Source organism: Fringilla coelebs, assembly GCF_963513975.1.
Source record: "Fringilla coelebs genome assembly, chromosome: 11".
In the NCBI taxonomy this organism is placed as follows: domain Eukaryota; kingdom Metazoa; phylum Chordata; class Aves; order Passeriformes; family Fringillidae; genus Fringilla; species Fringilla coelebs.
Window position 1 is genome coordinate 20065570 of NC_140037.1, and position 27978 is coordinate 20093547.

A 27978-nucleotide genomic window follows, 5' to 3' on the forward strand; every position below is an offset into this window, starting at 1 on the left:
TCCAGCCTTCCCTGCAGAGACCAGGACACAAACCTGGATGCTGAGGACCACAAGAGCCCGAAACGCAGCTGTCCAGGAAAAAGGAATTTGCACCATCAGCCAGCACTAGGGCATTACACTTCTTGTTTAAACCCAGCTTGGTAGAGGATTGCTCTGGGGTGGAACTCTCTGCACGCCAGAAATCAAAGAGCAGGTCCCAGACCAGCTCTGGAGAGTTCAGGATTTGCTCCAAGGCTGGAAATGCAAACGACCCCAAGGGGAGGGAGCTGCAAGGGAGCCCCTGCCCAAACAGTGCCTGTTTTGCTGCAAGTATGGCATGAAATACTTGACTGAATATCAATTTATAAATAGCTCTTGATGTATGTGAGATTTTTGGCAAGGTTTATGAAATAATTCTTATACATTTAAATTTAGGAATGTTTGCTCATTGTTTTTTATATCCATTTGAAAAGCAGAAGCAAAAAAACTTCCAAAGCAGAAGTGATGGATTTCTGTCAATTACCAAAATGGTATGAATTTGCAACTCTTTTATTCTAGTACTCAAGGAACTGCCAGCTAATTAAAACTGTACCTTTATGATTATTCAGGGAGCTTGACAAAAATAAATACAATTTTGAGGTTGTCTTTGGTGTGCTGCAATTGAAGGCAGTAGTGCCAAGAGAAACACCACTGCACTGCCAGACCCAGCCTTGCAAGAAGAGGAGAACGTAGTACAATGCAAACTTTAATGTCAATATATACAGAGCTTTAAAGAAAACATTTCTTTTAAAATTAAATGAAATAAATACAGTATGATACAAAATCCACAATATGCTTAAGAGAAGGAAATGACAGTTACAATATCTGATAACGGGGACCTTGTGTAGAGTTTCATCTTTGAAGTACCTCAGAGCATGGAATTCATTGCACACTGTTCTCAATTAATGCCCTTTATGGAGATTCAGCCACGTGCCAGGAGAGTTTCAGCTCTATCCAGAGCATCAGTGCAAGATGCCAAAGTGCTTGGGACATTAAGAAAATGCAATTAATTAATTAATTAGCAAACACTGCTGAAAAGCCTAATGAAAACACCCAAACCTGAACACTTGGTCCTGCAAAGCAGATCCACCTCCAGCATCCTCGTGTGAAAAACCCCACAAGAGAATTCAGGGTTATTCAAACTCACTATTGGTTATAAGCTATTGCCCAAAAATTAATAATTAATAATATTAAGAGATATAATCAATTAAGTATCTTTTAAAGCTTTCAGAGAAAGTTTGTTTTCATTACACAGGAAAAATCTCAAGAAAACCAGCTGCTGATGATTTTGTGGGAGACTTTCTAATTATGCAAATTATTATAATAATCAGCTTCAGCCATACATTAAGGGTGAGGGTTTTCAAATTTGCATCCATTCTTCTATTCCCAAGGAACAGCAGAATTTGGAGAAGCAAATATTTAAAAGTACCTGGAGCAGGGACAGATGTTGATGCAGAAGGCTGGTGTGGTAGGAATCAAGTGCAGGGGTGTTACCAACAGCTATCAGTGCACACCTCTAAGAGCTTTGGAACAAACTTTTAAGGAGAATTTTATGTTTTTAACCCTACACAGCTCCTATAGGATTACACAGGACTCTATTATGATCACAGCTTCAGAAGCTTTCTGGAAACCTTGAGAAAGAAAAACTGCTCCTCCCTCCCCTCCCACAAATATTTGCAAACTTTTAGTTCTGGATAGGACTGAAAAGCTTAAGTGCTACAGAAATACATAAACCCTGTGTTTGCATTGATGTTTTAGCCTAATTTCACTGATACAAACCAGGAGAATTGTTATAACCTTGTGTAATTAACACAGCTCTACACCAGTCTCTAAGCACACTGCAAGGAACTCCCACCTGCTGAAGTTTGCCAGAGGTTATTTGAACTATTGGACAGCTGAAGATCAGCTTTGGAAAAGGAATTAAAACATGGAAGACAGAATTCAAGCTCAACATGACTGACTTGGGTGGGGTTTTGGATGCCTTCTCTGGCTGCAAGAACATTCAAACTGAGGCCTCAAAGGAAGAGCAGTCTCAGCCCCCTGCACCTCCTGGCATGGGCAAGGGAAATTCACTGATTTTGAGCAAAATGGGAGAAAGCAGAAAACCACACAAGCCACAGATCAGGGCTGGACTGGAGCCAACCAGGAAAGCTCTCAGGAAGGGCTCTGTGCCCCCACCATGGGCTCACTGGTGCCACTGCAGTTTTTGGATGTGGAACAGGAATACAACAGAGCTCCTCCCTTTATATCCAAGGGATAACTGAAGGTACAAACTGAGCTATCCTGGGGTGAAAGAACACCAAAAGAGGACCTGAGCCCACTCCAGCTCCAGTAGCAATCTGCTTTCTGTGTACACCAAATAATGATCACCAAACACCAGAGCAGGAGCTTTTTTGGCAGGAAGCCATGGCCAAAATATTCCATAATTTAAGATTTAGTTCTGTGGAAATTCCTTTAGTCTGAATGCCTACTTCTGTAATTATGAGCCTTTGTGAAAATCTGACTTTTTTTTCTGACTCAGTAAGGCGGTAAGAACATCACCAGTTTGTAAACTTGAACTGTGCCCAGATTATAGAAAAAATTTCCACCAACCTTTCACTGCAGCCAGGGCACTTTCCCAGTACCTGCTCTTCCATCTCAAACCTTACCTGACAGCTCATGAGCAGACCATGCTACTTTTAGATATCAAAACCTAAGCTGGAAAAGAAAGGGATGAGAAACAGGCAAGGAATTCCCAAAGGAGCCTCACAAAGATGATCCTTAAATACAGTAAAAGTAAACTGCAAGTGAACTCTGTGTTCCTGCATATCCCAAATATTCCCAGGACTGATATGCTGAAATAGAGCAAGGGAACTTTTCCCCCTAAATAAGGATTATAAGTGGCATACCAGGGTACACTGGCCTGTCAGATATAACACATATGTTTTTCCCACAATAAGACAACTTTGTAATGTTATTTTTACCCCTGAAGTACCACTTGCACTGAAGGCCAGCAGTGATATAAAACAGGGATAACTTTCCAGGAAATGTTTTGAATACTCAGCAATGAATCAGAACATCCATCTTGTTTGTGTTCTTTTCCTCTCACCACCTTTGTGCTGAACATCAAGAGCAACTTGAGTCCCTTCAGCTGCTTCCAACTGCTCTTGTGCAAAATGCTTTTAAGGTGCTTATTCTGTGGTGCTTCTAAGCAAGCTAAAAGAAAATACCAACAGAAACACTGTTAAATGATTCATGGTAAAGCCATTGAAGACCAGCTGCTGCCTTACAGGAAAGCTGAAGACAATTCAAGTTTGACATTTCCATTGTATTCCAGGCCTTGCATTACCTCTTATCCCCAACACAGCTTTGAGGACTACATTTCAACCCACATTACACCTTGACCTGGGCTCAGGGGGGTTTAACTTCCACCATTTTTGCCTTTCTTTGAGTGAATTCAAATTCTTCTGGCAGTCATATTTAAATTTACATTAAAATGACCCTGACAGACAAAAGGTTTCCAGGCATTCTTGCTGGAAAAAGTCTTCATTAAGGAAAAGGAGGATGAAGCAGCTGTAAAAGGGGCAGATTTTGTACTAAACAAAGCTTTCCAGGAAGCAGTTGTGTTCTTTGATAAGTTTTCAAGCATTTCAAACAGGCACCTCAAAACTAGGCACAAATGGCCCCTAAAGCTTCCAACATCTATCAAACACTCAAGAAATTCCATCTGGGGGATGTTCTGCGTGATACAAAGAGCACACCTATGTTTGCTATATCATTAAGTCTCAAATCTACAAATATTCATACCTAACTATTTGGCCAGATAATGTCCATCTTCCCCCACCACAACAGAAGAAAGCAGCTTATCTAAAAGTATTTTCAACACCACCAAGTCCTTCACAGGTATAAGCAAAACCCAGCCAACACCTCTTGTGAGATGTGAGTTATCACCACCACTCCTGGTGCTTGGGCCAGAATTCTCCTGGAAGTTTTTTTTTGCTGTCTCAAAACACTGATTTCTGCCAGCCCTGGGGTCTTGCATTTGAAAATTCAATGATGACAAATGATTCTGAACTATGTTGGAGTTTTGGTCACTTCACAGCCTAATGTCACTAATATATTTAATATTTATAATCATCCTGCTATGTCACTACAACTGCTCAGTGTCTACAACTTTTGAAAACACTTCTAAGTGTATCTCTGAATGAACTAGCAGCAGTTAGCATTGGTTTGGAGTCAGGAAACCCCAAGGTAATTCTGGCCCTGAAATGAAATTTCCTCTCCATCCCAGCATTTGGGACCCACTGCAGTCCTAACACCAGACAGAGAGGGAGTGCTGGCCACAGGATGCTGAAAGGAATTTGTCCATAACTGTGAAATTTCTTGGTCAGAATTCCCTTATCTGGGCACACAGCAAGGCTTATTTATTTTCCCAAGCTACCCCTACAGTTAGGCAAAGAGAATTTTGCATTTCTGTTCTGTAATATTTGTACATGCGGCAAGAGAGTCAGAGAGAAGCAACCTTCTATTAAAAAAAAAATCAAATAAATAAAAAATAAACCCCAAGTGCCAAGTTGGTTATAATAAAGTGTCAGTTTGTCTCATATGCCAAACAAACCTAATATTGGGTGTATTTAGTGGAAAGACTGCTGAGGAAAATAACACAGTAGTTGTATTAATGGATGGGAAATATAAATAACAAAGGATTGAGCTGCATGATGTTGTTTTGAAGCGGCACCAATGTTTCTGAGAGCCTGAATTTTGACAGTTTATGCACATATTGACTTTCTCTAGCTCAGTGCAGGACACAATTTGTGGCAACAACCAGAAATGTTCATTTTCCTGTCAGAGCCCATAACCAGCATTTCTTTTGGGTCACAAGAGATCAAATTTAAGTGCAGGATCTTACACATCCCTTTGGTTTGTATTTCCACAGAAACTCCTCAGTTACTGGCACCATGCAAACACAGACCTACCAAATCATCAGTGATGAATTAACTCTGGCACATCACATTGCTCAACTCTGCATAATAGTCATGGACAAGGGAAAGGAATTGAGTTGAATCAATGAAGTGCCCAATTACAAAATGAAGAATTTGCCCTTCACAGCAGGGTCTGAAGGTGTGAAGCAAGGAAACTCACACTGACACTTTATGTACAACTTGGTCATTGGCAACGGTCCCCTAAACCATTTTTTTTAACTGAACCCAGCAAAACTATACAGAATGTGAAAGAATATTTGCAACAGATCTCAAAGGACAGTGTAGAGAAATTCATTATGGTGTACCTGATGTTTAAATTAACTTAACAGATACGGCCTGTATAACAAACACAGTATGAACCTGTGGATTTTTTTTTTCTTTTTAAAAAAAGGACTTTTACAGAATTCAAGTAGTGTAGCAGGAAACCATAGATGCCTTTTGATCACAGGTCAGGCAAAATAGAGCCACTTGTTGGGTTTCCCCCTTGCTTGTGTCTGCTCAGGTGTCCCAGTGGATCTATAAGTCTGTGGATGTGAGCTTTTTCATGCTCCGTCGCTGAGCTAAACTGGAGGCTGCCACAGGCTCCAGCACTGGCTGAAATGTCTTGTGATTCAGTGCAGAATATGTAGCAGCCATGGCTCCCTAAAGGAAAAGGAAATATGTAATAATAATTCATGTATGTAGAAGTTTTAATCAGAAAATAAAACAATTAAACATTAAATACTCAACTAACTCCATTAAAACCAAACAAGACTTGTGCCAGGTCACGTGAATTCTCTGAAGTTTGTTAGAGAAAATAAAAATCTGTTGTTGAATCCTTCCAATGTCTAAGCATGGGTGTCTAACACTTCTTTCTTCTGTATCCCTTAGCTGTAGGAGTCACCTGTTAATGCAGGTCAGAATTTTTATCTTTCAAGCCAGATTAGCACCAATTTCTCAAACACAGCCACTTCAGGGGCCACTCAGGCCTGACTTCAGAGACAGCTCAAGAACTACCTTACAGAAAACACACACAAAAATCTCTTTCCCTACACTGAGGGGGAATAATTATTAAAAATAATTATTTACTAATTTAATTTGTAGAGGGACTTTATACAAGGGTATGTAGGGCCAGGACAAGGGGAATGTCCTCCCACTGCCAGGGGGCAGGGTTAGGTGGGATACTGGGAAGGAATTGTTCCCTGTGAGGGTGGGCAGGCCCTGGCACAGGGTGCCCAGAGCAGCTGTGACTGCTCCATCCCTGGAAGTGTCTGTCCAAGGCCAGGCTGGACAGGGCTTGGAGCAGCCCTGGGACAGTGGAAGGTGTTCCTGCCCATGGCATGGGGTGGATGGTTCAACTTTAAGGTCCCTCCTAACCCAAACCATTCCACAATTCTACCATTCCATGAATTTGTCTCACTATGGAACTTTAATGTGTTGGTACTATGGAAAACATACAAAAAAAATAAGACTTCTGTCTGTAGCTCTAAACCAACTAACTCCTTGCACAGCCCCCAGCTGAAGCAGCATCCCAGGTGGCTTTACCTTTACTAGATGTGGGGCATCTTGCCTGTTGAGCTGGTAATGAGGCAGCTGGTCCCTACAGGCAATCCAGGAATGCTTCAGCACCTGCTCGGCCGTGTACCGCTGGTGGGGATCCACGTGCAGCATGTGTGACAACAAGTCCTGCAGGGAAGGGAAACACAAAGATTGCTCAGCCCAAAGCATCTTAGGTGGCCTTTAAAGCAGCAGGGATGGCAGCAATGAGAGGAGCACCCGATGTGGAGGGATGAACACAATGCCAACACACAGAGATCAGCAGACAAACGGGATCATTCTGTGCCCTGACACTGCAGAAGGCTGAGAACAATGTGTGGTACTATTGGAGCAGCTCAACAGAGCCAGCCTTGACTGCAAAGCAACTCACTGTTGTGCCTTTCATGTTTATTATGAATATAATCTTTAAAAGACTAGAAATCCTATTCAAATGTACAGGCAGATTTTATGGAGGAAAGCTATTATTTGCAAATCTCTCTCCTTTTTCATTCTGCATTTTGGGCTCTGCTGCCTCCTTACTACAAATGAATTCAGGGACAGTGAGACACCAGCAAGGAATTTTTCCTTCAAGAATCCACATAAAGCATAAAGCCAACAGCAATGGACACTTGTTTTTGCCTGTAAGAAGCAGTAGCAACAAGCTACTGATTAATTACAACACTGGTCCGAAGGAGAGGTGGGTGGGAAGGGCACAGAACAGAGACTGCAACAGTTTGAAATAAAACCAAAATATGAGCAAGCTGACAGAATGTTCCCTTTGTTTTAGGTACAAAATGTGAAGCATTCTTAAATACACAGAAGTGAATTTCTCATGCTAAGACAGCAAGAGCCAACAAGCATTCTGAATCACTCCTACTGAAATGAACAATAGTGCAGTTCCAAAGGACTGGGAAAAAATATTTAAACATTAATATTTAATATTAAGGCTGATCTTTTTAAAAGGTAACAGTGGTGAGTAAGATACCCACAGAGTGGGTCAACACCATCCCAGGGAATCTATATTCATTACAGATGGAGTCTTTAAATAAAACGTTGGAGCAGATATCCTTCCCTGCAATAAAGTCTGCAGATAATAACAAACTACACTTACAGAGCAGTCTAGCTGATAAAGCTCAGTAGATTTCATTGGAATTCTACAAAAATATAAAACCAAAACACATTTACACCTTTGCTGCATCTGAAACAGTGTCCCAGTTGCCTCCACTTAGAGAGAATTTTCCACTGCCTATCCGTACTAGGATCTCCTCAGGAGTATCATTGGGACCATTGGCAAATGGAGTATAGCTGGTGAGAGAAAAAACCAACAAAAACACCTTGTTATAGATAAAAACTGCAAGAAATTGGTAAAATCTCGTGAATCAGAGTCAATATCCCACAGCCAATAGAAACATATCACAGAATATATACACATGCTATTAAATATTAATATTTCTCATATTTAATGGGAAGTACAGATTTATCAAGAGAATAATTTCCAATCAACAGGATTTAGTCATAGGACTAAAAACCTGCTCTTTTTCTGCTACAAAAGGATTCAGCAAACATCTCTCATTTGGCCACTAGATGCTTCCTAGAGCTTCATCAGGTTTGGATGTTGAGGAAACTCCAGAGATCACAACCCAGAGTGTTCCACACAGGAATGCAGCAGGGGCAGGAGACACAAGGTGAGCAAAAGGGATGGGGTGGGAGGACAAGAGGCTGGAGGGTAGAAAGAAACCCACCACTTATTTTCACAGACTCCATTCCCTCCTGAAAACTGGAGGAAGTCTTTGGCACCCCCAAGTCCTGCACTGGGAAGAGAAACCTTGATCCTACTTTGAGCTAAACGTGGATTATTTGGCTTTGACTCAGAGCTGCCTGTCCCACCTGTGTCATTCCATCAGCCAATGCCTCACCATTTCTATGGAAGCAAGGATTCAGGCAACATTCTGGGATTTAAGGTAAACAAAACAGCTCAGAAATATTCTCACCCTGCCAACATTGTGTAAAGGAGAACTCCCAAGCTCCATATGTCACAAGCAGCATCATATCCCTGTCTCATGAGAACCTATGAAACAAAGAGTGTTAAATACTTGCCATATATTTAGAAAAAACACCCCAAAACAACACCACGGCCTAGGGAAGGGTAAGACCATCCCTGGATCATGTGAGAGATTTGATTATTGACTAATATACAAGTTGCAGTAAACACCAACATCATTTCTTGTTCCCAGATCATCTCTTAAGATTTTCAACAGGCTCACATCTTATTTTTGAGGGTGGACTCTGCTGTTTTTAAAGCAGGTTTATAATAAACACATGTACTCATGTTTAAAAAGCATGTGTGATTATATTTAAAGAAAAGTAGCAGAATTGTTGAAGTTTTTTTTCCAAGCATTGCTGAAAAGTTTTAGCATCTGATGCACCAAAAACAGCACAAAGAAAACACAGAGCAGCTTGAAATACCTCTGGTGCCACGAAGTTTGCAGTGTAGCAGGGAGTTAGAAGCAGTCCATTTTCTCCTCGAAGTTGTTTTGCAAATCCAAAATCACAAATCCTGATGGAGTCAGCATTGTTTGAATCATCAGTGTATAAAATATTACTGGGTTTAAGGTCTCGGTGCACCACCTTTAAGCAAAGACATTTAAAAAGCCATCATTTAGGAGGAGCAGGTACATCGTTTGTAATTTGCAATTTATAAAAGCTGTTCTCTAGATTAATATGAGAGTTTTAAACAATTATATAACCTTAAAGTACCCAAAAAATTCTAGTTCAAGTAATGTAATAAAAACCTCCTGGCTCATAATGCAACTGGAACCAACATCACCATTTGGCAACAACAGGATAAAAATCTGCAGTTTCATAAAATGCAGAGTCCAAAGGCTTTGCCAGGATAACAGGACAAGTTGTTTCTATTATTCACCTTTGTGATAAAATACAAAACCTCTTAGCAAGAAAACAAGCCAAGCAAAGCACAGAGGGCAAAGGAGTAGTAATTCCAAGCTGTGCCAGGGCTGTGTCTGGCAGGGCTCACTCACTCACTCACCCCCTGGCAGTGCAGGTAGTCCACAGTCTTGGCGATGGTGAAGAGCACCGCGCTGGCCTCCCGCTCCGAGAAGAATTTCTGCCGCAGGATCCGGTCCAGCAGCTCCCCCCCCTTCATCAGCTCTGTCACCAGGTAGATGAATCTGCCATCATCATACACCTGGGGAGAGGTTTAACAGGGCACTTGCACAGCACGCAGAGCATTCTGACAAAGGCAACATCTGTAGTTACACGTGCCCATAAATCCCCTCCTCCCACAGGAGAGGCAGCTCAAACAGCAGGGGCTGCCAGAGCAGGGAGGGCAAGGCAGCTCCTGTGTCAACCTGGGAGCTCATGACTCAAGCTGTTAATTCATCACTCTCAATTCAAGTTGTTCATTCATCACTGAGTTACATTTTTTAGTGTAAGAGCTGCTGTTGGAAGAAGAGAGCAGCCCCACACTCCTGACTGCTCTTCCCTTCCATTCTGGCACAGACAGGAAGGACAACATGCAGGCCACTGCTTTCTCAGGTTACCAACACACTGGCTGCTCCTTTGGAACAAGAAGAAATCTGGCATTTCTAAGCCTTACATCATTGCTCACTTCAAGCTGGTTAAACAGCCTTTAGAAAAATTATTATCAGGACAATGTTGTGTTTTGAGACACTCCCGCTACTGTTACATACTGCTCTCCCAGTAGGTTTTTCTATGTAAAAGAGATTTAATGAATCCCAATAAACTGCCTACATCTGCATTTATTTTTTCAGGACTGTCTAATAAGAGGCAGCAGAAAAGGAGGTACATACATCCTTTAAAGTAATAATATTTGGATGTTGCCCATAACGCATGAGAATCTCGATTTCTTCTGAGGGATCCCTTTTGCTTTTATCAATTATCTGCAAAATATAAAAGAAAAAACAACTTGCATAAACAAGTCTATAATAAAGACATTTTTTTCTATTTATATTCTCACTTCAACAACAGAATAAAAAAATTCTAGAGTTCATTACTTCTTACTAATCATGAGTAATTCATCCTCCAGCTTCCCATCCTATTTATTCATTTCTTGCTCTATTCTTGTTAAAATTCTATCTTTAATGCAGCCTGTCCTGCTCCACTGAACAAGGAAATGCACTGGTCTGAAGCATCCCTAATTCCCTGCAGCCCAGTTCCAGCCTTGTGAATCTCATTTTATTTCAGGTGTTCCCATCATTGTACAGTATTTTCAGCTTCCAAGACCATAACTCATAATCCCATAAAAACACAGCAACTGGAAAACTCACAAATCTAGGTTTTTAAATCTACTAGCCAATCTTTTCAGAATGTCAGAGTGGAATTGATGCCAGTACCTTCACAGCAAACTCCATGTTTGTAGCTATGTGGATACATCTCTTGCAAACAGAGTAGGAGCCCACACCAATATCTTCCTTCAGTTCATAGACATCAGTGAACTGGGCACTGTTTCCATGAAGCTGCTTTAAAAAGACAGACAAGTGGTTAGCTAAAGCAAAGCATTCTCTCTGCCATTACACTGGTACCAATGGCAGAAGCTTCTCCTGCTTGCTCATGATTTTTCTTTGAAATTTTGCCTCCAGAAAAACAGCAACTCACTTTTTAAAATTAAAAACACCCCATGGAAGTATTTAACAAGACACATTTTAGTTTAGTTTAGTTTAGTCTCCTCAAACAAAGCAAGAACAACTGTAAATGTTGAATCAGTGTTTGGCACACCAAGGAAGTTTCCCAAAAAGCAAAGCATTACCTGGACTATGGGCAGGATGTTGGTGAGTGGTGATATTTTATGGTCTTCTACAGTAGTAGTTGCAACAAAACTGAATCCCTTGAAGAGCTGGTGGGCGTTTGCACTGGGTGGGACCCCTGGAGAATCTGAGGGCACACAGACAGAATTAGTGTGGCTACAGCCCAGCAAGGTCATTTCAGAACATTCAGGAGAGGGATGTTACAAAAACCATCTTGAGGGAAGGGAAGCAAACAAGAGGAACACCAATGTTAAATAATAAATAAATCTATTAGTTTGTTATCTGTGCTCTCTTACTTCAGTAACACAAACAGGTATTCCAGGGTTTTATCTAAAACTGCAAAGCACTGCAGGAATTTATGTACGAACACATGTTTTAAGGAAGAAGTTTATTGAAACAGAATTACTTATGGAAAATAAATAAAGATCATTGTCTTGTGCTCAACAGCTTTGTAACACAGAAGAGCAACATCAGAATGTGCTGCTTCAGTGGTGAATGAGCTGCTGGCAAGGCACAAGTGAGGCAACACATGAATATCCAATTAGTAAATCTTCACTGAAGAGATATCCTTGAATTATTAGAATTAAGTTTTCCTCAGGTTATATTCTGTGCACCTCTGAATTCACTGTCTGAAATCTCACAGTGAGCACAGCTCAATAACTTTGTGTAGCCTATTAAGAACACAGACCTTCTCCAAACAACCATGAGAAGAGGGTTTAAAAGCTGGATGCAGCAGGAAAAAAAAATTCACAAAAGAAAACCTGAAGTGAAACTTAAAGCAGACCAAGAAATAATAATTATAATAGTTATGCTTCTTAAAGCAAGGCATTCTAAATGCAATGCTGACCCTAAAAAAGAATCACTGCTGCAATCAAATTGAGTTTATTTTAATATTTAATACTTCCTCTCAAACACTGCATGCCTGACTTGAATCATAACTAGAAACCATAGTCCAGCTTTTAATATTCCATTTAGTTTTTTTTCTTCACGAGTCAAAGATTTGCAAAATATTCAAAGAAGAGAAACCTGCTGAGGGGAACATCCTCCTTCAAAGCACTGGAACCCTGGTGCATCCTTTCCTTTTAACTTTGTCCCTGGCTTTTCTGCTTGTTGTTCTAGCATTAATTTGACCCTCCTGTCCCACAAACCTCACCAATTTATAGCCATGCACAGTTACCTTTTGGGGTTTTTGCTGTGAATTCTGGATCAAAACAGAAAGTATCTTCTGGCTTTCCAGAGGCAGGTTTGAATGGAGGCTGAATTTCTCTTCTGAACAGTTTCTGGAAGAGAAGGACAAAGATTTAAGGGTCACTGAAGCTTCCATGGGTGCTGTTATTTTGCCAAGATAAAGGTAAAGGACAAAGATCTCAACCTGTGTCAGGTACATCCCTCTTGGCAAGGAACTGCCCATTCTCAAAGCTCAATTCCAGGTTTTTCCAAATCCACCCAACTAAATCAGGGAAAGATCTCAAATCTGTAATAAATCCCATTTACAGCTAAGGAACAGAAAAACTCATGTCAAAAGATGTTGAATCCTCATGCAAAATTCGGGAAGTTCTAAGAGCATTTCCTTGCCATTTCTCTCCTCCTTTCAGATCTAGTTTCTGCAGTTTTTTTAACTTAACCTCCCTGTACAAAAGCATACAGTATATTTTAGTTTAAAAAACACAAACCAACTAACCAATCAAAACCAAGGAAAGAGGACCTGAATTCATCCCAAAGAAATCAAGAGGTAAAATACAGAAGTGTCATCAACACCACCAGAGTGAAATAAATACAAGTTATTGTCAAACTGAAAAAAAGAAAAAAAAAAAAGAAAAAAAGACCTAGAACTGTTGAGCTTTGAAACTTCCCTGCTGGTATTTATTTCAACATCAAGAAAAAAGGAAAAAAAGTAAATAATCAAGCCAAACAAGACAACTGCTGAAGTGTATTCACACAAACTAGTGAAGTTTTGCTGTTTCTAAAAACTTGTTGCTGAACAGACTCTGAGGTAGCTGCTGCATGACCACAGCTAGAAAATCACTTTTCAGAAATAAATACAAGAGATAAACAGATGGATAAACATGAGGGCTTTGAAGAAATACGGGAGCACAGCAGTGCCCTGTGTGGCTGCAGCTCTGTCAGCACAACCACATCTGATTTATTCCATCAAGCACTGCAGCCTCACAGCAAAGGGGGATTTAGCTCACACACAGCCCTTGGCTTTGAGAATGTTTCAGGCAAACACAGCTCAGAGCACGAGTGAACCACAGAGCAGAATCATAAGGTGCTACTGAGAATCTGAAGCCAGGAGTTGTGAACTTGGAGACTTTGGATCATCTCGGAGCACTTGAGTTCCTTCCTGAGCTGTGAGTGGCATGGGAGTGATGCAGAAGGAATCCCAGGACAGTTACAGCCACAGGGAGCACGGGACAGACACTTCCTGCAGCATTCCTGGGAACACCAGCAGCCTCTCCCAACTAGAAATGCTCTAATGGAGCATTTCAGCTTGAGAAGGCTGCAACTCTTAATTCTTTAAAAAGTAAATGCACAATTTGTAATTAATACTCTCTAGCTGCAGTAAATACTGCAGCTCCAGATGCCAAGGAATTAGAGGAGAAGCCAGGATGTGCCAGTCAGCAGTACTGCAGTGTTTGCTATGCCCTATTCAGATGTAAATACTTCTACAAATGCTACAACACACAGAAAAATTAGCAACAGCTTTATCATTCAGATCCTTTTGTACTCACATTCCAGTCAACTGTAGAAAAAAAAGGATGTCTCTTGATTTCTTCAACTCCATCTGAACCAGCTCCTGAACAGAAAAAAGACTGCATCTAACACACTTGTGGGTAAGTTTTTGAAGATTGCACTAAAAACTAGTTCATTTCTAAAAGTTTGCACAGGCATGGTTATTTGAGGGCACTGTGAATACAGAAATATTCCAAGGATGTAAAATACCCAGGGAGGCAAAGAGAGCAGAAAAAGCCCATAAATACAGTGCCAATATTCTTTGCTGTGGCACTGTCACAGCTTTGGCTCACTCCTAATCACTGATCCCACATTTTGACCATTCCTTGGCCCAGCCCAGGAAGTCATGACCCAAACTAACAGGAAATGGTACCCAAATGTTAATGATCACCCAGATCTTGAGAGTCTCTAGCAATTGCTTTTCTTTGAAATAAAAAGTTAGGCTGAGTTGATTATTTAAAGATCCAAATAAATGAACCAACCTAATCTATTTGATGGGTTCCTTTTAAACAACATCCTCAGGAGACTTTGTGCTTCAGGGCTGAGGAACTGAGGCATTCCCAGCTTTGCTCTAAAAGAAAACAGAACAAGTCAGAGGAAGAAACTTATCTTAGTAAAAACTGTCTACATAGATTTCACTGCAGTTTGATCTATCAAGGATCTATTCCAAGGCCTTGTAGAGAGCACATACTTAACTCATCAACTTTTTAGGTTTCCTGTTATAGGAGTGGTTTAAAATAAAACCCAACAAAGAACAAACACATCACACCAAAACCACCAAACCCCACCCAAGCAAACTTTCTGCTGAAACAGAGTAAAATAATTATCTTAGGAATATGTAAGTATTTTCAAAGGTATCTTCATGTCACCAGGAGGTTTTTACCAAAAAAATACCAGTAACAGAAGAGACTCACCAATCCCCAATTACCTGCCCTTGAAGTGATTGTTACTATTCCTCCAGGGCTCATTGAGCCACCATATAAAAGCTCACTGACTTTAGCATTTATTGTATTTAATGAAAACTCTAAAGCCAAGGCAAGAAAATCTTGTGCAGAACTGCAGCATCACTGGGAGCTGCAGGGAGGCAGCTCATGGTCTAAGCCATCCTTTCACAGGCAGCACCACCATGAACTCCCACACAGGGCAAGCTCCAAGTGCCCTGTGCTGGGAAGAACAGTTTCTTCCTCCTCGCCTTCCCCATCACCCCTCAGAGGGCCCAAGGATCTGCCTGTGCCAGGAGGAAACTCTTTGCTAGCTGAGCACAGACAGATGAGAACATATTTGCCCAACAGCTCCACTCAGTGAGCACCAGCTCACCCAGTTTGTCCAGTCCAACAGCTTCTGTTGTAACTGGGGCAATTTAGGATGAGAATTTGAGCACGTAAGGGCTCTCCACACATCTGTACACAAAGCAACACCTGATCACCTGCTGCTTACAAAACAAGGTGTGCTGTAACAGCAGCAAGGGAGTGTAACTACAACAGGAGTGTAAATCAAGCTGCTCTCAGTCACTGCACTGTTCTTATCTTCATTATACGCCTACAATCAAAGTACAGATTCATCCCTGAGATTTTAATTGCTGGGGATACTTGATGGTACTTCACAGTCTGGGATCTAAAGCTTATCAAGGGGCTTTGCTTTTTGCTCCTGTTGCAGCTCAGTGCTCTTAGAACCATAAAATGGTTTGGGTTGGAAGGGACCTTAAAGCTCATCTTGTTCCACCCCCTGCCATGGGGACACCTTCCACAAGACCAGGCTGCACAAAGAGTTACAACAAGCTCTTAAAACATGTTTAAAATGACATTTTTGGACTTCTGAAAAAGGAAGGAGATGTACTTACTTCAGTATCATATTCATAGTCTCATTTCGATCTTTACCTTGAAATGGCAGGGTACCAGTAAGCATTTCAAACTGGAAAGAACAAATGTTAATCTAAATCAACACTTCTTCCCCCAACTGCTGAAACAAAGTGTTAAACACTGCACTCTTTCCTACCTCTACACCACAAAGGTTGAACTTTGAAAAGATTATGGAAGTGTTCCCAAATCTAAAATTCTGCTCTCACTGGCAGTTTACATGATGAGAACAGTGGCAAGTCCAGCATGATGATGATGGAGGAATATTATACATCAAGAAGGTACTTGAAAGTAGTAAAATCTCCTCCACAACCAGTTTTAGATGTTGCCATATTCCAAAAACTGCAAGAATGGTAAATTCTAGAACAGTAGTTTACTTTCCAAGTCCATCTCCACATCAGGCTGATGCTCTAACACACCCCAGGAAGGACAGAAGTGGCAGCACTTACTGACTTATTCACTACTCCACTCCAGCATTCCTTCCACAGGCTCACTCTCACAGAAATGCCATTAATATTCCTTCAAACCAAGCCTTCAAGTATGTTTTTAAATTTAACTATCAAGTAACATGCAAAATAAATATACAAAGTGAAGTCTCACACTGACTACAACTGGTTTTAACTACTAATGCACAACACAGGATTTTTCAAGTGCCTGATAAACATTCCTTAGAGGTGAAAAATCAATTTTATTCCACCCAGCAGCAATTCAGTGATTGAATTGTCCCCCTTACCCAAGCATCCCTAAGCAGAACTGGACAAGCTTATTCTAAGTGCATTTGTGTGAGCTTAGCAAGGGAAGCAAGAGGCAAATACAGTACCATGAGGACCCCAAAGGACCACCAGTCAGCACTCTGGTTGTGCCCTCGCCTGTTTACCACTTCAGGAGCCATGTACTCTACAGTACCACAGAAAGAATAGGCCTTCTTCTCTTGGTCTACTGATTCCTTGCTGAGTCCAAAGTCTACAACAACAGCACCACAAGAATAGAGCCAGTAAAGAATGTCAGGGGAACACAAATAAATCAATAGATGGTAATTCAAAATGCAAGCACTGAGAGGTTTGGGTTGGTTATTTTCAGAAATGCGATTAGCACAGCTCTCCATGAAACAAGAGACTGCAGGTATTTGGAGAGAGCACATTTAGTTTACCACACACCTCCAAAACCATTCTAAAAGTCATTAAAATAATGATTAGCCATCAAAGTTATTACTGAATTAACGTGGCATTTGAAATCCTACACCTTTAGAGCTCTAAAACACTCAGAAGTTCTCATTTCCTCTGTTTACTGCCTGCTTTATTCACACAAAAAATGGATAAAAGTAAAAATCAGTTTCAAAGGGAATGCAGCTTGCATGGTCTGGTCTTACTGAATGATGAATAAATAAAATCACACTAAAAATATTGGTGTTACATAAGGCAACATGGTTCTGTAACCTGCCTCAAGTTCAGTACAGAACAGCCCTGCACTCCCAGAATATTTTATTCCCAGAACACTTTTTTCCCTCTTGTGAATACACAAGTCCTTGACACTGGCTCAGCTCTCAAACACTCATTTTTTCACAGGGGAAAATTACTGATAATCAATGCTCACATCCATTGTTTCCACTTTCAGAAGGAAGTGACAAATTCAGGATTGAATTGTGTTTAAATATAGCAGAATTTTAAAAGGTATGCATTTCATAAACCTGATTTCCATCACCATTATTTTATCAAGTCTTTGAGGGTTTAAAAAACATTTTCTCTTGGAATCTAAGAGCAATATCTTAGATAAAAAAATATATGATGAAATCTCTAGTACAAAATCATCACCTTCAATGTAATTTAAAGCTTTCAGAAATGTATAGTAATTTGTTTTCTAAACTGTCTTTTATACACATAATTTTCTAGAATATATGTATTTGGGTTGTTCCTCAAAGAACTATTTTCTGCAATTTTATATGCAATTAAAATTGATAATACAGAAACTCAAAAAACCTTATTTACAAAGAGCTGTATTAATGAGTGGTACCTACCTGTTAACTTGATATGTCCTGCTTCATCAAGCAAAATGCTGAAAATTAAAATTCACATTCACCAAAACACATAAAGATCAATGCTTACATAAACTTTTAAAATATAAGTTAAAAATTATGACATCAAATTCTGTTATTTTTTAACAAGCTAATATTATTACATTTAAACCACAGATAGGTGTTTTACATTTTGTATCTGTTTACAAAGTCTTAACAAAAATAGTTTTAATTTTTTACAGTGGAAAATGCAAAGCAACAAACAAAATACACATAATAGTGGTAAAATACATTTTACTTTACTTTTCTGGCTTCAGGTCCCTGTACACAATTCCCAAGCTGTGAAGGTGATCCAAAGCAAGGGCCAGTTCTGCGAGGTAGAATTTCACATCTTCCTCTGTAAACATAACCTAATAAGAACTGTATAGATTTACCTTCTGATCTTGTCTTCAGTTTTTAAAACTGCAATCTAAAAAATATATACTCCTGTTTGCCTAGATTTCAAACTTAGTTTTGAGAGTCCCTTGTGAACTCATAATTCATGAGTTCAGCCAAGAGAAATGACTTACTAATATCTGTGTACTTTATAATTAACAAAGAACTACCTGCAATACTTAAATAAAACCATCAGCATTACTGCAGAGCATTAATTAACTTTTAGATAATAAATTAATTGTTATATTTAGTGTAATTGACACCCAGCACTCCTCCTGCCACAAACCCAGACAGTTTTCCACTGCATCATAAAATTTAATATACGGCTGCTCTATTGGGTGAGTGTGAACCCACATTAACAAGATTTAGGAAAAAAAAAAAAAAGGCAAAACTCATTTAGGAAAAAAAACATGGAGAATAAATCACTGGTGGCAATAACAATGACAGCCAGGGAGTTGAAAAACCTGCTCTGCTTTTAGGAAAAAAACTATTAAAGAACCCTGGTGAGACACTGAAATATTGATGTTACTTCTAGGGCAGAGACACACTTCTGTCCTGAGCACTCCACAGGTTGCTTTAATTTAATATACAAAAACTGTGCCTGCTTTGGCTCTTGTCATGCTCTATAGATTACTGGAGGAGCTTGGAATCTTTAAATGGCTGGACTGAATCTGGGCTTTAAGGGAGCTATTCCTTTATTTGCTGAATCCAGCAGGATTCCAAGCTGCCCCAGTCATTTGTAGAACATGACAAGAGCCAAAGTAGGCACAGTTTTTATATTAAATTAAATTAAAGCAACCTGTGGAGTGTTCAGGACGGAAGTGCATCACTCTCTAGAAGTGCAGTGCAGCCACTCAGCTGTAATGGAAGCACCTGGGCTCCCTGGCTCCTGCCCCTGCTCTGCATTGCTCAGATGTGATCTGTTCTCCAGGCTCAGAATACTCCTGATTTCCATAATGACAGGTGCTGACCTCGGGAGAACAATGAAGCTGTGACACTCCACACAGTGTCACCTTCACACCTCTAAAGATCAGTGTTCATGCTGGGTTTCACCTCTTTCAAAAGAGCAAAGGGAAACCTTGGATTTCATTACTCCTTGGAGCAGCCAAAATGCAAATCTCAATATAATGATGCTAAATGCTAATCTACCATCTCCCCATAATGACATGTAAAGCTGTTCTCTGGGTCAAGTCAAACATGATGCAAGTCAGCTCCATTAAATATTACCAATAAGAACTTCATTACACACTCATCTGACTGCCACAGCTGAAACTCCCATACCCACATTAAAATTTAAAGACCAACAAAATAACTTCAATAACTTTAATAACTTCATACTAAATCAAATGAATTTAAAATAATCCTTGAGTGCAAAGTATGGAATGCCACAGGGAATTTATCCTCATGTGCATTGTCCATAGGCTGTGTTTTACCATGGACTTTTGAAGTTACCTCCCATTCCCACCAGAAAATAAAAACCTGATTTTTTCATATCTATATACATAAAAGCCAGTATAAAAGGTACTGAAGTGTTCCAAAAAAGGGGTGGAGTCTTAGCAGTAAGAAAACTTGAGAATTATGGCTTCTTGATTCCCAGAGGGAACACATCCCTCTTTCAACCCCCAGCAAGAGCCCTTATGGACAGCCTGGCATCCTTTAAGATGTTCCACAGGGGATAACCCCACTGGGTTAGTGCAAGAGAACAGCTCTTCCTGCTACTCCAGAATTCCCTCGCATTGGACATTCCATATCAAACCCTGACCTCTTTCCTCCTGCTCCAATAACCCAGGACAAGCTGGTGAATTGAAGTTTCTAACAGCCATTTTAGCTTCCAGATTAATTCATTTGGAGCTCAATTCTTAGACATAATCACTGTGTTACCAATCTCAGCTTTTAACAAAAATGCCTTTAAATTCTCTCTTTTGCCTGTTCCTAAAGTAAAACCTTTATTTTTATGAGAAGTATAAGAAGAAAAAACTCTCTCCTGACCTTACATACTGGGAATAAACAACCTCCTCCATGCCATGAAAAAAATCAGATAACACAGTTTTCTCATTTAAGAAAGTGGCTTTTCCTGTGCTTTGGTGATATAAATGGATTTACAGTGGTGAAAACACTGAAAACCTCACTTGCTGTGAAGCTGTTGAGAAACTGCCATTAAAAATTTAGATCTTTATAAAAGGTTTGCCAAAAGAAAATAAAAGTCTTCTAAACATGTTCATAACACTTAAGGTAACATGTAATAAATATTTGATGGCAAATGTTTTAAAAAAATAACAACAGCCTGTAGCTGTATCCCATTGCCTCCTCTGGAGCTCTCCCTCCAGGAAACAAAAATAGAAATGAAAAATTCAAGGTGCAGTTGTGTGCCAGGGTTGGATGGAGGGGAGTGGGCTCAAAAGCACTTTGTGGGATTCAGGATGAGCATTTGGATTGCAGCACCAGGCAATTTTACAGTGCAGCAGAAAGCTCTCAGGGCTGCAGGATTCCAGGAGCACCTAAGCTGACTAAGAGCATGAGAACTACACATCCCCTTCCTTCAGTGCTAAATATTCATTTACTTCAGTTGTGTTTCCAAGCAACAAAACATTTTTAGACAAAAGAACTGTACTTTGCAGATGCCAAATTAAAACTTGGGCTACTCATCAATACACACTCGGGTCTCTTAAGGATAGAGCAGAATCTGGGATATGTAAGGAAAGCCCAAAAGTTATTAAAAACTTCACTAGGACAAGAAATATGGGAGAAAACGGGTTTGGAAGCCAACCCTGTACCAACAAAACCCAACCCCTGTCTAAGAGTGAGTGGAGATAAAATTTTAGGTACTTACCTCTTTGGATAATCGTGTGAATACATCTCCTCCCCTGAGAAAATCCAATATTAAATAGAGCTTCCCTTCAGTCTGAAAGGCTTAAAAAAATTTTTAAAAAGTAAATAAAAATCAATAGTTGTATGACGAAGCTACAAAACAAATCTCAATGCTTTTACAACTAGGAAATTTCAGTCACAGGCAATACTATTGTTTTGGGAGTGAAATAATTCAGCACATGAGGTAATTTATTGAATGATTCCTTGCTTCTTCACAGAAGAAAATCTTAGTCATGAGCAATGATTAAAATAATGTTCTTTTATTTCTCCTTTGTCAAACAGGGAAGCAGCAAGGACATCAATTACTGTGGTTTGGTTTAAATCAATGAAACGTACAAAACCTCTGCAGAACTTGAACATAAAGATTTGGAAAGTTCTTACAAGACAGCATGTAGCCACATTTCTCTTCACAGAGAAAAGCAAGGCAGGACTTCCCAAGAATACTTCTGAGATTCACATTCTCTGAACCTCAGAGAAAGGAAAACCAATTCTTATCTCATTTGCTGTGCCTGTGTTTGTGCAAAAGCAGAATGCAATATGGAGATTGTTTACCCAGAGTGATGGGGTTTTGTTTCCTTGGCTGATCAGGGCCAAGCGTGTGTGTGTGTCGGGACTGTCGGGTGACAGCCACGAGATGCTGTGCAGTTGGGTGCTTGGCAGATTCACTTTAGATGTAATGTAATGCAATATAGTATAGAATAATAGAGTATAATAGTGTAATTAATTAGCCTTCTGATAAGATTGAGTCTTCCTCATCATTCCTGCCAGATGTCAGGGACAAAAATATCCACTGTAAGAGCTGAACCTAAAACTTTTCTCTAGCTATGTATTTACACTCCTTCTTTTATTTTGCCAAGTTGCTAGAACATAATGTGGGCCCTCCAGAAGTGAGAGAGAGCAAGAGCAGCTGTGCCTTGAGGCAGGGGAAGGAAGGGTGGCAGAGCAAAGGGATCTGTACCAACCATAGTGCAGTTTGACGATGAACGGGTGGTTCACCTCCACCAGGATGTCGCGCTCCATCTTGGTCCGGACTCTGTCCCGAACTGAGGGGAGAAGAAACAACAACAGTGGGACACTGTTGTGCTAATGCATTTAGCACAACACAGAAAGGCTTTGCTGGCTAAAGGAATGTCTTCCCTCATCACCTGATTTGTTTTTTAATGTTAAAGTCTCCCACAAAACTCCTCCTTTCAGACTTGGTTTGTTTCCTGCCTGCCCCAACTTTCTTCTTTGCCTCATTCTATTTCCAGCACATCCCCATATTTTGTGATAATCCATATTGCTTTCAAGAAAAAAGTTCCTATCTACCTTTGCACTTCAATTTTTGAATTAACTCTCTGTCCTGAACATAAAATATTTTTAAAATTACTTTTTCCTCTTTAACAGTAACAGCCCTATTTATACACAGTGGACTCGCACCCATTCTAGCGTCTCCTGAAAGCCAAAACACTGAATTAAATTGTTCTGGCTCCTGGAACAAGGGCATGACTTAATTTTAACCACAGCAGAGTTCTGACTTAACAAAAGACAAAAGGAAAACTGTTTATGAAATTAACTTGTTTTCATATAATGAAAAGTCTAAACAGAATTAAATAATCCAAATTTAAACTTTAAAAGAGCATTTCTGACCACATAATTAAAGCTACCTGGCCAGGTTTAAAATAATACTTAAACATGAACTTACAAGTTACTCTAAAAAAACCTCCTGTCAGAGAAGAGTTATGAACTCACTGACAAATATTTAAGATTAAAAAAAAGCTTTTAAATACAGGTGCACTAAACCCCATGGTCCAAAGTCTCAGTTGAAAGACAAGCTTACCTTTTAAAGAAGCTTTTTTCAACACTTTCATTGCATAAAGCTGCCCAGCATCAGGCCCAATTATCTTCCTCACGAGGAAGACCTGGCAATACAAAGCCCATTTTTAAATCACTGCAAGCCTGGTAATCAAACCCAAACTCTCACAAAGCATTTGCAAACCTCTCATTAATGTCAGGCAGCTTCCTGTGCTCTGGACCAAGCACACACCTTTAAAGGAAGAGCAAAACTGCATTCCTTGATCAGATCAGGAGCTGCAAAGCACCAAGCTCTCTGCAGCATGACACTGCCCAGAAACTTTGGATTCTTCCCTGATTTATCAAAGTTCTTACAGAAAGACGTCTCTTTCTATCACTTTCTTGGAGAATGACAATTCTGCCTGGTCTGCCACCTCCCAAGAGGTTTTTGAGGTTTAAGACCCAAGTCTCAAATATGAAACATTCATTTTTATTAATGAATTCTGTACAAGTGGTGAGATGAAAGCAAGGAAACCTCACCATTTAAGATCAAAGCACCCTTTCCCTCTGGAATAGCAACTCCAACAGGTTTTTCTACTTTTTCTCTCCAGAAGAGTTTTAAAGATAGATGGGATACAACTTGACACTGAGAAAAGCATATTAGATAAAGTATTGCACTACAAAGACATGGAGCTACACTAATTTTTAACCACCAGATCTTCCAATTTACAAAATGGTTTGATATGTGTTCCTACTTCTAAATTGCTGTTCTTGTAATAGCAATTACTAGTTATGAATTAATAAGTTGTGCTTACAAAAACAAAAAAACACAACATACAAATCACAAGAAAAAGCCAAGAACTCCCTACAATTACCTCTCTGATCTCACCTTATCCAGACTTTCATTTATAATTAATTTATTTATATCTAGAAATTACATATATTTTTCAATGATCTTGTCAAATTTTCCATTCTAGAATCAGAAATTCAAGCACTGTTATGACTAAGTTGTACAAGGTTGGGAGAGGGATTGTTTTTATTTTAAGCTCTGGTTAGAAGAAAAATATCATGTTTCAAGGTTGTCTGGCTTTTTGTTTTAATAAGTTTTGCCCAATAACTGACCTACAACAGTGCTCTCCTATAGGTCAAGGTGATAGAAAATAGTGAAGGGAGCAATTTGAACATCAGCAACTAAGAAAGCAGTTAGATGAATACAATCACAGTTATAAAATATTAATAATAAGCACATAGGAATATTTTAGTCTTAACAACCAACAACTTGTGAGGAGATAAGGAATTCAAGTTACAAATTTTAGCTAGTAAGACCCAAAATAGCTGCAAACTACTGAAGCACCACCTATTCATTTAATTTGCAGACAAATCCTCCAGAACTCCACACGTGCTTTAGAAAGCAGATCATTCCTGAGAGAATGAAGAGAGAAATTCAGTAATTCAGGAGGTTTAACTCTTTATGTCTGTGGAATTATTAAATCCTGCACTGATATCAAAAGCAGGCTCCAGGAAACCCCCCTGGTGTTTGCCAAACTGATCCTCCTGGTTTGTTTTCTCTTTTCACTGGAAAGAACAGAGCTGAAGAGCCCTGAGCTCAGGTGTGCAGCACCTGAAGAGGCACTGCCAGCATTCCAAAACTCCAGAGCATGTCTGGCCCAGCTGCTGGGATTCCAAGCAGGAGCACTCCTGAGGCTGGCAGAACCCTGAGCTCTGGGAAGCCAAATCTGAGGCAAGGCTGGCTGTGCCAGCTGTGCTGAACCCTCAGGTGGCTTCAGACATCTCAAATCAGGAGTAATAAATATATGGAGCCTTTTCAGGCTCCTACAGTGAGAAGTGTGTGAGGGAATTGGAAACCAACATTATCAGGTAAAGAAATGTTTCTGCAACCTCAAAATACTAAGACATATTTAAATTCTGTTCTCTACATCATCACTTATGCACAAAATGCCTCCCTAATGTCAATTTCTTCCTCTCTCACCGTACTCTATGTAGAGGTTTGTTCCTGCCTAGACACACACACAGAATCAGCAGAAGGACAGGAATATGGGAACAAATGTAAAGCTGATTGACTACTCTAGATGTTGCAGAAGATGTAGTTTGAGTCTGGGTTTTAAAAATTAATTACCTTCCTATACACTAGGATTAATATTTCAACTACTGTGTTTCAACACAGTGACAGAGATCAGATTTTCAACTTCATTTCTGCAAAGTGACACCCAGTGGCACATTACAAAAGGAAATTATTGTAACAAAAACCCTGCCATATTTCTTCTCTGTGCCATTTGAATAATTAGTGTCTTTTAGGTGGAGATCACTTGATAAATACAGCAAACTAGAAAAAGTAAATAAGCTGGGAAATGTATTACAGGTTAAGTTCTCAACTGCCACAATCAACTCTTCTGTAGCTACATAAACACAGATTTTGTTCTTGAAAAAAGCCAAACATTCCCAGCACGTCAAGTCCCATCACCAAAAGACAAACCAGCATTTCCTTCAGAAGGTTCTGTCCATGGCACTGGAGCAGGGCTGGGACAGGATTCCATTACTCAACACATTTTCAAACATTCCCAGCAACCTGCTGGCCACTATTTCCCTGGAATATCTGGACAGGTCTATGGAACAAGTTTATCATCTTACCTTTCCAAATGATCCCTGTCCAAGAACCTTAAGTAGTTCAAACTGTGCTGGGTCTGCTTTCTCACATCCTTCTTTCACATGATGTGTAATAGGAATTTCTTTCACACTTCCTTCATCCTGTGATTTCAAAACAAACAAAATACAACAGTGAGCAGGCCTGCAGTAACTAAGTCTTGTTAAAAGTGCATGTAAATACCTGGATTTTTCTTTGTTCAGTTTTATTTTAGTAATATTGAAATTCTAATACGGCTTAAAGAAAAACTGTTCAAATGAAGAAGCTTCTATCTATCTTTTCCTAAACAGATGCATCTAAAATTTCTAAACTGAAGGAAAATTCTCAAAGAATGCTCATTTCCTTTTGCCATAAATATTTCAACTACAGAAAAGCTGGATTATTTTACATGAAAGGAATAAATGCCCAGATTTTTAAACCAAGACTTCTGTGCTTCACCTCTGCTTAGCAGCTTTAGTTTTCCCAGTGATTACTCTTCTCATCTTTCCCCCTTCCTGAAATAAGTCTTAATGAAAGCCAAATTGAATTTCATCATTTGGGGTAATTATTGCTTTTCACAGCAGCAAATAATAACTCTGGTCATCCATTTGTAGCTGGAGGAACAGGCAGCATTTGAAGACCATAAATAAGAGATGAATCATCTTAAGGACTCTGAGAATTCTTGCATCCAAGAGAAGAAACAGCTTTGGGGTGCAGAGCTCCTGGGAAGATTATCCCTGTGTGGGGACCTCCTTCAGACAGCTGAGGGTAATTCTGAGTTAGGTGAGTGATTTAATGTTCTCTTGACTGTCTCGTGTGCCTCTCATCTTTAGCAAAGCAGGGCACAGCAGCCCCAGTTGTGAAAAGACAAACGTCCCTGATGACACAAATCCCATGATGGACTGCAGCTTTTATGGTGTAAGAGAAGTTTCTGAGAGCCAAAACAAGCAAGGTGTCAAAATAAGCACCCTTGAAATTAAAACCTGAGGCCCACAACAGCAGCCTCAGCTTGCAGGTGGAAAAGGAGCAGCACCCTCAGCCCCAGCAAGAAGATCAATAAAGTTCTTGTACACAACAAAATCACAAGTGAAAATCCCATCTGATTTGCATGACTTCACTTTTGGGGCATCAAGTGATTATCAGCAGTCTCCTCCTGTTCTCTCTTCAAGCCTTCATTCTGAAAGCTTCTCTTAGCAGAGACCAGAAAACCACTCCACCAACCTCCTGTGAGTTACAGCCCCTTGATGAGAAGTGCAAACAGCACCAGGAAAGGACCTGAGCACTGGATGAAACAGTTTTGGAAATAACATCATTCTGTAGTCAGGTGAACTTACTGCCCAAAACTGCATTTAAACTTTCTATCTATCAGCTTTATCACAGTTCATACGGAAGCACCTGGATGAAATTCTGGTTTTACACAGAAATTCAGAGTAGAAATCTGCTCATCTGAATTTGTACATGCTGCAGTAATTAAAGAAAAAAAAGAAGCAATCATCACACTGCATTAATTGCTTCTGCCTTAATTGCTTTGCTTGTCCAGAGGGGGAAAGAGAGTTCAAACAAACATCTTGGTATATTCCCAAACTGCAGTCCAGCTGTTACTGCACACGAGTTCCTTTCCCCTCCCCTCTCTTATTTCATCCTCCTTCTGGGAAAGGCCTGTTTGCTCTGCCTGCTTCCCACACAAAGGTGGGTATGAACACCCGACACTGCTGGAAAACAAAGTTAATTCTATAATTCATAACCAAGCCACTTTATTTCCCTGTTTGGTCACAAACCCCCACCACACACTGATGACACACTGTAAAATCCCAACTTCCCTTCATCCATTCCCCTTGGTGACCGTGCATTTATGCACTCAGAGGACAGATACACCTATCTTTTCATTTTCCTTTACAGTTTAAACACATGCCTAATTTAAGGCAGGTAAGAACAGCAGCATTTTGAAGTCATCTGATGACAGATGAAAGCAGCAAGTTCTCTAATTACACACCAAGTTGTACAACAGACTTAATGGCTGCTTCTTCCTATGAAATATGTAAATACTCTATTTAGAAGCCTTTTTTCTTCACCATCCTAATTTGTATTCCCTAACACCGTGAAACTTTGCATGAGAAAAGCTCTTTAAGAGTTCAGCCTCTCCTGTGTTTATCACCCACCTCGAGCCATTAGCCTGTGACATCACACGTGGTTGCTGAGGAGACTGAGAGGATTTCTAAATGTGAACTCAGGAGAGAAATGTTTTCCATGCAAATAAAGACTAACTTGAGATGCATTAAATGAGGGTTTTTTTTAATAAAATGTTTTATCTTCACAAAAGATGTCTATATAATTTCACTTACTTAACTATCATTAAGGTACTAAAAATTGGCATGACTGAGGT

At 39.8% G+C, this 27978-nt stretch overlaps 1 protein-coding gene across 2 annotated transcripts in view; it reads right to left on the reverse strand.

Annotated features, from left to right (window-relative positions):
- Positions 1 to 739: 739 nt before the first annotated feature.
- Positions 740 to 27978, reverse strand: part of RPS6KA6 (ribosomal protein S6 kinase A6) — a 36801-nt gene continuing 9562 nt past the window's right edge. Inside the window, exons 3-22 of one of the 2 annotated variants that reach the window (XM_084212933.1) lie at positions 25604 to 25720; positions 23001 to 23082; positions 22144 to 22224; positions 21144 to 21223; positions 18182 to 18288; positions 17882 to 17919; positions 16688 to 16830; positions 15852 to 15922; positions 14494 to 14582; positions 14011 to 14075; positions 12456 to 12558; positions 11281 to 11405; positions 10868 to 10990; positions 10325 to 10414; positions 9541 to 9699; positions 8961 to 9122; positions 8486 to 8562; positions 7682 to 7799; positions 6504 to 6644; positions 740 to 5621 (exon numbers count right to left, since the gene is read on the reverse strand). In XM_084212933.1, the coding sequence (XP_084069059.1) occupies positions 5496 to 5621; positions 6504 to 6644; positions 7682 to 7799; positions 8486 to 8562; positions 8961 to 9122; positions 9541 to 9699; positions 10325 to 10414; positions 10868 to 10990; positions 11281 to 11405; positions 12456 to 12558; positions 14011 to 14075; positions 14494 to 14582; positions 15852 to 15922; positions 16688 to 16830; positions 17882 to 17919; positions 18182 to 18288; positions 21144 to 21223; positions 22144 to 22224; positions 23001 to 23082; positions 25604 to 25720 (2097 nt within the window). In that variant the 3' untranslated portion in view covers positions 740 to 5495. Of the gene's footprint in view, positions 5622 to 6503; positions 6645 to 7681; positions 7800 to 8485; positions 8563 to 8960; positions 9123 to 9540; positions 9700 to 10324; positions 10415 to 10867; positions 10994 to 11280; positions 11406 to 12455; positions 12559 to 14010; positions 14076 to 14493; positions 14583 to 15851; positions 15923 to 16687; positions 16831 to 17881; positions 17920 to 18181; positions 18289 to 21143; positions 21224 to 22143; positions 22225 to 23000; positions 23083 to 25603; positions 25721 to 27978 lie in introns of both variants that reach the window. The other variant, XM_084212932.1, reaches the window with a different exon arrangement.